Below are 8,080 nucleotides of genomic sequence, written 5' to 3'. Positions count from 1 at the left end.
TATATATGTATAAAAACATCTTTTGAAATGCCTCTTTGCTACATATTGCTTTACTAATAGTACATTCTTTGTTTGAAATTGTTCTTTTCCTTTTTGTCTTTTGTTGTTGTTTTTGTTGTCTTGGCTTGGGTTTTGAGTTTTCATTAGCAGTACTGTGTGGTTATCATTAAAAATTACAGGTTGAAGTCTTTCCCTGAAGTGTCTGAGGTACAAATACGTAAGAGCTGCAATCAAACCATCCAACACATCTGTTTCAGGTGAGAAATAGAGAAGTGTATGAAATTAAAAGCTTCTTTTAAGAAACAAAAGAAATCATTCAGTTTATAACTTTTAAGATGGCAAAGAAAAGAACAGCAAAGGAAATGTAAACTACACTTCATCAGAACAGAAGAGAGGGTAGCAGAGCTATCAACTAGTAGATATAAAGCCAGAGGTGCTATTGATATGTGTGATAGGGAAGAATGGGTATGCATTTTTACCCGTGAACACATATTCGTTTGAGTGAGGTGCTGACTGATACTGCTGTGCAACTGCGTAAATTATATGACCATGTCATTGATTTTAGGTTGTCTTATAAGATGGTATAAGCCTGTTTGTAGGGCTGGATGCTGAGCTGGATGCTGGATGCTGAGAGTTTCTGCTTCTAGGAGATTCTTAGTCTGTAATTAATTGATTTATCATTGAGAGTTCAGCATTGACTCCTCTGTGGCAACAGAATCTACCTAGCAAAATGTTGGGACTATAGGAGAACACTGGCATATTCTAGCAATGATTTCTTTTTCAGTTAATCACAGATACTAATGTTTTGCTACCTGTTTCAAGGCAAAAAGACCTTTCCCTGTACAATAAAGATACATTTACAGAATTGCTGATATTGAACCACAGAACACTTTGAGTTTGATTTTTCAGAATAAAGAACCTGTAAAGTTTGCATACAGTTTTTACATATGAGTTTGTTATTGTCTATACAAGGGATAGTGAATCAGAGTAAAGACAGAGAGTGCTGTGAAACGTGCTTCCTACAGCTGCTACAATTGTAGACCATAAAATTGTTGCTAACTTTGAATGGCTCTACAGCCAGTCAGTCTTTTCTCCCCTTAGTATGATGTGAGATCTGAGAAATGAGTAAAGTAAAATGAAAACAGTATAACAGAATCTTAATATCTATATTCAGTACTAGATGGTCAAGGTACAGGTGGCGTGTATGCTTCAAAGAATTTTCTCTCTAAAGAGTTTGCAAACTGCTGATATGTCACAAATGAAAATATTCAAATTTGTTGCTAGGTGTACTGAATGCTGTTAAATGGTGCAGTCCTAGTCTTCAGAGTTATAAATCCTCTGAAGGATTATTTTATCCTCTGAACTGATAGAGTTGTCAGCTATCAAACATCAACTTGATATTGATTGAACCATTATTGTTAATTTTTTCTAAGTAAGAAAAGGAGGGAAAAAGCCATAAGGGAATATAAGGACTTGCAACAGTGAGAGGTAGGCTCTGAACTACAGTGCTTTGGTACACTGCAGAGGGAGAACAGGATTTTGCTAAACTGAGCACAGAATCCGTACCAGATTCGGTCTGTTAACCCAAGATTGGCTTCTGAAGTTTGGAATGCAAGCATGTTCTGCAGGAAGACTGTTACACTTGATGGAGATGGCTAGAGGCCAGAGGAAGGGAAGAGAATGGTATATGGATGATGTATGGATGTGGGTGTGAGCATTGTAGAGATTTCAAATCCTAGGGAAGGAAGAGAACCCCATCTAAATATCGGCTTCACAGATATGTATGTGGGACGCAACTGTTTTTATCATGCCGGATATATTTTGTTGTTAAGTAGTTGTAAGAAGAGCTATGCAAATAAGTAGCTCCAAGCACAATGACAAACTGATTTCTGCTGCATTTTTATTGAGATGACTGACGTATTAACTAGATTGTATGAGTTGTTTGTACATGCACCTGGCAAGGCTCCTAACAGCATTGCTCCCCACCCATTCACCCTATTCATACCTTTTTAATGTCCCTGGTGTTTTCTTCTAACAGCTATAGTTTCTCCTCCCTGCTGTTCCCTGTCGTTGATCCACCATTACTTGCTCTGCCATCCAACAAAGAATGGAAAATTGCTATACAACAAATACAGGCAATTGCTGATAATCTGGCTACAAGTATGTGCCGGCTGGCTGGCTGGCCACCAACTGCTGCCTGCACACCTCTAAGGAAGTCAGGCCTGTAGGTTTGGGTCCATTGTAAGAAGTTATTTAAAAAAAATATACAAAAATCTGCTTTTGTAGAAGGTCTACAGGTTCCGAAGTTACTAATAAGGGGTTGACAGACAGAACAAAACCTTGTTTTCTGACAAAAGCAGGTTAAAAATAAAAAAAGTAAAAAATCTTGACAGTTTTTAATAATAGTGACAATATGAATTTCTAGTAATACCTTCTAGCCATCTCTGGATGTGGGGAAACTTAATTTGTGATGCTCTCCTAATAAATATCAAAGAACACATGTGTTTCTGAGCTAGGACTTCCAGTATGCTGGGATGATACAGAGAGCTGATCTGCTGATACTTTACTAGTATTCCAGGAATACACTGTTCAGAAAACAGCGCTCCTTTTAGTTTGAGGGAGAATGGGCAGTCTGCTCTTTGCCAAGTTTGTCTTTTATTTTAATAATTTTTTTTTTCTTTAGGGTGGAGTTTTAATGTTTTGATGTCAGTATGAAGAGCAGGATACCTCTCATTCTTCTAGCTTGTGGCTCCTTTAACCCCATCACAAACATGCATATGCGTTTATTTGAGCTGGCTAGAGATCACCTGCACCAAACAGGTCAGTAAGGTGTTGTTAGGATCACACATGCATGGTGGTTTACGGTGAAAAGGAAGAAAGATTTTTAACACTCACTATAGATAAGCTGTCTTTTTACAGCTGGCTTAATTTTAATATTCTTTATTGATCATTCAGTGTGAGCTTTCATGGCAAATTCAATATAGAGAATCTAGCATTACCTCTTCTTTGGCTCAGTAAATAAACAAGTGTCATAATGAGTGTTCATGCAAATAAAGTGAAAGTTTTACCAGCAGTTTTAGGATCGTATTCGTGGAACATGAGCCTTGTGAAAGGGTATGCTTAACAATTTTGAAACTGAGAAGAAACATTTATGTTCAAATTTCATGCTTTTGTGATACAGTGTGTTTTAATATGAAGAATTGTCACAGCAGTTTGGACAGCTGGGTGAAACTGGAGAAAAGATGAAACGTTAATTATTCATTATCCATCTTCACTAAAAGGTACAAGTTATCTCCCCTAGCAAAATAATTTCCTCATAAAGGAGATCAGAAAAGCTAGATGTCAGCAGGCTAGAAAGTTTTGGCAACAAAGGAGAAAGGTGGGTAACATCAGGAACTTAAGCAAGAAGCAGAAAAGCTACTGAGAAGCACTTTAAGCTACTACTCTAAGTAACTACTTAGTTGCTGAGACTTTTATTTTTTTTCCATATGGCAGCTAAAATATACACATATGTTTATAGAAGAGTTTGGAAGGGAATCATAGTTTATTGGAACCTGACAGAGAAGCTCCTAGGGAGGTGGTTCGGTAGGAACCTGAACAGCAAATAATAGCAAAAGGAATTTGGCTGTCAAATTGTGGGGAGTGAATTTGGTAACCCACTGATACTGTTGTGCAGTAAAAGCAGCAATTACATGCTCACCATATACTATGAGAATACTTTGGCTTTCATGAGGAAGAATTACACAGCTGGCTCTGAGGGCTGCCTCTACAAGAGTCTGTTGTCCTGTAACAGTCAAATGATTTTATTGCTCCCGCAGAACTAGAAATAAAGGGTTAAAAAGGGATTTTAATTGGCTTTTCGCACTGTAATTTTATAACTGCTGCTGCTGCACAGGTGTGCAAGGAGTAGAAAGGTAATGTGAAACCAACTGGTAATTCTGTTTAAGTTGTATGTTCTAGTTCCCCTACTCAGAGCAGTTTACTTAAAGAAGTCTGGTGAAAATCATATTAAACATCAAATTTTGAACGGCTGAAATTAAAATTGTGCATTACATTGCACCTCTCTAACATGAGTGGTTAGTTCTGGATAGGATGTGACTTGCCTTTTGACTTGTTAGTTTAATTTGTGGAGTCATTTTAATATATAAGTATGCATTAAAGAAGGGGACTTTATTTGTGTCTGGGTTGCCTACAGTGTTGTCATTGCACTTTCTGAATGCTTAACCCAGGATGTCTGCAAAGCAAGGATCCTCAGTTAGCTTGTGGAAGCTTTACCCATCCCAAGTAGAGGTAGCTTTATTTGAAGTAACTGTAATGTAGATATAGGTGTTTATATGTATGGATACGGTATATGGTCTTTCTTGCTACGGTGAAGACAGTTTCTCAGACCGAAGGGGTGGGAAACACGCTATCAGAATGATCGATTCTGAGTGCCTGTTTTATGGCAGAACCATTCCTACACAGGAAATTAATTGGTCATTCCCTCATCTTTTTAGCCCTGTTTCCACATCTGCTGTTACCCAGGGAAGGAGAGGAGAAAATGGAGCTCATTTGATGAAAAGAAGCACTAGTTGCAGGCAGGGAGCTGGTAGTGGGGCTGGAGGACAATGGTTATACTTGACTAAAGCTTGATTGAAGTGAGGTAGTGGTCTGCTATATTCATATTGATACCCTCCTCAGTGAAAACAGGGCACTTCCAAGCTATGTACACTGAATGCCTGAAAAGGTAACTAGCATGAGTGAAGAATTAACTAGCATGAGGGGCAATGTTTCCTAGGCTGTGAGAATGACTGACTTCTGGTGCTACTCCGGTATTTCTGCTCAATCGCAAATTGGGCAGAAACGATGACTTGTACAGTAGCTTGGCTGGAGTTGACTTCACAGTCAGGTTTTACTGTTACGAATGACATGACTATCCCTGATGTGCATCCCGACTGACATCTCTGGTAATTCTGTCTGCCAGCTTTTTGCACGTCACTTCAGTTTCAAATGCTGTCTAATCTTATTTTTCATACGTCCCTATTTTAAGTAGGGAATTTTATTGAGTTTCTGATACTTTAAGCAGTATCTGCAGTTCCGTTGCCACATGTCAAGTAATTCATCATTTTTCTGTTAATATCAGTCGACAAATCTTGTCATGCTGCCTTTTAAATACAACAAATGTAGCTATGTGTGACTGAATTACTCTAATGATTCTCTTTATCTGGATTTTGTCTCTGCTTATGTGAATTTGACTCTTTACACATCCTCACACATAGATAGAGTTTTCTCAGATTCAATCCCTTGTTTTAAAATTGCTTCTTGAAACTTGCACTGACTGTGGCAAATGCCTTTCCGGTCTGTTAATACGTAATGCCAGATGCTTTTATTTCTCTTTGACTATATTTTTATTTGACCATGAAGTCCAAGAAATAGTACTAGAATCAATCTATGTAAGATGTTTAAAACCTTGTTTCCCAAGTATTGCCAGTGGAGGATACTTACATCACCAAGTTTCCAGATAAGACCAAAAGGGATAGAGGGCAAAGGAGGGCGGTATGAAAGACAAGACGTTTCTATCTGTGACAAGACAGATGCAAGAGGGAGGTGAAGGACAATGAGTTACTATCTCATGAAAACTTGGGAAAAATGTGACACAATCAATGGTTTGTGTCAGATGCAGCACTGGGCAGCGGAGTTAAGAAGTCCAAGTCACTAACCAGCTGTGAGAATTTGGAAGTTTATGTTGTTCAAGGGCTGCATTTGGTTAAAATGGACTAATATTTTCAAGAAAAGTATAAGAACAGATTGTAACAGCAGCAAGTCAGCATAAATGCAGACTTCAATTTGTTTTCCTGCAGCAGTTTGATAACTGGAATTTGAAAACCACACCAAAAAGAACAGTTAGATGCTACTGTTTTGATAGTGTGTATAGCAATACAGATACATGATTGGAATAGGATTAGATTAGCAGTAGTTACTCACTATATATACAATAAATATTGACAGACATTAGTTAAAATTAACTGAACTTAAAAAATGAAAAGGAAACATATCTTTACTTATTTTTTATTACAAGATCTACAGCAGTGCTTGCTTTATAAATAGAGCAGTACTTGGTTAACTGTATTAGGCTTTACCCTTGAAGGAGGCAGGAAGAGGGATGCATGTGTGGCTTAGCATTCAGAAAGAATTAAAGCTGTAGAGTGCACTTTGAAGAGGTGCAAATCAAAGCAGCAAAAGCATAAATCTTAAGACATTTCAAGACATACCACATCCCTAAAGAAGACGCTTCTGTTACATAAAACTTAGTTTTCTGAATACTGTTGTAAGTGCATACAGTTTTAGGTCCTAACTTTCTCTGAATTTAAGGAATGCTCTTCTAAGTGGAAGAAGTATAGGCATCTTTCTGTTGCACAAGTTTTGTTGTCTTATTCTCAAACCCAGCAGAAGGGTGGGCATCCCTTGCTTGCAGTGGTATTTGGGTTATGCCCTATATTTGACTTCAGAATCCTAGTCTTCTGTTTTGTAGCACCTCTGAAGAGAATCATTGCTTCCCAGTCTTGTTAAATGGCAAAAGTCAGCTTGGATGAGAGCATTTCAGAATAAGGTGTCCTGTGAGTAAAGCTACAATACTTTATTATTCATTGTTACTCTCAAGATGGTGGTTTTATCCTTCCTTTCTGGAGGAAGTATTTATTTTCATAGCTGTCAAGATACTGCCTTTCCTTATTTTTGTCCAAATCCAGTCAACTCTTATAGAAGTGAAGCTGTATTTTGTGGTCTTGATTTGAAATATTTATTATAGATGTAATTTGTGGAGATCATTCAGCATTTATCTGAGGACTGATCATTGTGCATGCTCAGTTACTCAGCTGTTGGAGGAGTTCCTGAAGTTGCAATGTATTTTGAGTGGCTGTCTGACTACAGAGGTAAACCTGCATCTTCAGGCCCTGTAGTTCACTCAGCCAGATGGATATGATTTATGTTTGTCTAGGTACTCATATGGCATCTTTCACTACAATTTTTGCACACCTCATGTATTTCAGTGAATGCATCTTTCAAGCACTCTGAAGTGGTGAAGGTAAAGTCATCCATTCTATGGAGAGCTATCCTAAAAGATTGTCCATTACTGCTCTGATGTATTTGTTGTTTATGTTGACTTTCAATGCAATGATTGCTGAATTGTTTACCACTTTGATTTTCCTTCTGTTGAATTCCCTTCACAGAAGGTGACTGAACATGAAGTAAAAAGAGTCTTGCCTATTTTCTTTTCCTTTTTCATGCTTGGCAATCTCTACATACATATAATGGGAAGGTAAGCATAGGATGGTATCCTTTTGGTATTTAATCTGAACAAAGATGTTAGATATCCCTCCTTCCACCCCAGTTAACTATAACCTATAAATAAAATTAACATTTTGGTTTAAATGGAACAACGAAAAATCCTTGTATTTGTTTTCCTAACATTAGTAGGCTGAGAGTTTTGGGAGGATAACTGTTGATTTCTTGTGAGTTCAAGGGAAGCCATTACTATTACTTCAATACAGAATTTTATCATGTGATTTTAATGTATGTGTAGTCACACACGGAAGGCTGATAAAAGAAATTAAATAATCCAGTTAACTAACCATATTTGTAAAAGCGAGTGTGTCAGTGGTTGTTTCAGTAAAGAAATGAAAACTTACATTAACGTAAACTCTTGTTGCATCTTAGCTGGTTAGAACATGAGATTGTATTGTAACTGTTTTCCAACATTGTTCACTTCTGGTAGCAGGTTTTACATCACTTTACATTTTGAAATAGCTGCTACTTTCCTCGCAAAGGAGGACTGACTCCTTGGCAAAGTGATATTTGTTATTTATGTATTTGATATTGTGTAGGTACTATGCAGTAAAATTTAAACTGTTCCTTAGACTCATTTTGTTAAATCTTAGATGTGTAGGTAACTTCATGCCCTTATGCCATGGTTTAACCCCAGACAGCAACTAAGCCCCACACAGCCACTTGCTCATGCCCCCCCCACAGTGTAAGGGAGAGAATCAGAAGGGTAAAAGTGAGAAAACCCATGGGTTGAGATCACAACAATTTAGTAGGGAAA

At 37.6% G+C, this 8,080-nt stretch overlaps 1 protein-coding gene across 1 annotated transcript in view; it reads left to right on the top strand.

Annotated features, from left to right (window-relative positions):
- Window positions 1–2,711: 2,711 nt before the first annotated feature.
- LOC104618298 (nicotinamide mononucleotide adenylyltransferase 3-like) overlaps window positions 2,712–8,080 on the top strand; it is a gene marked incomplete at its 3' end in the record, with an annotated part of 11,219 nt that continues 5,850 nt past the window's right edge. Inside the window, exon 1 of the mRNA XM_010283852.1 lies at window positions 2,712–2,820. Coding sequence (XP_010282154.1) covers window positions 2,712–2,820 — 109 coding nt within the window. The remainder of the gene's footprint in view (window positions 2,821–8,080) is intronic.

Source organism: Phaethon lepturus, unplaced genomic scaffold (genome assembly GCF_000687285.1).
Source record: "Phaethon lepturus isolate BGI_N335 unplaced genomic scaffold, ASM68728v1 scaffold18440, whole genome shotgun sequence".
Taxonomy (NCBI): domain Eukaryota; kingdom Metazoa; phylum Chordata; class Aves; order Phaethontiformes; family Phaethontidae; genus Phaethon; species Phaethon lepturus.
Note: the sequence above shows the minus strand (reverse complement) of the source record. Positions and strands in the feature narration are given on the sequence as shown.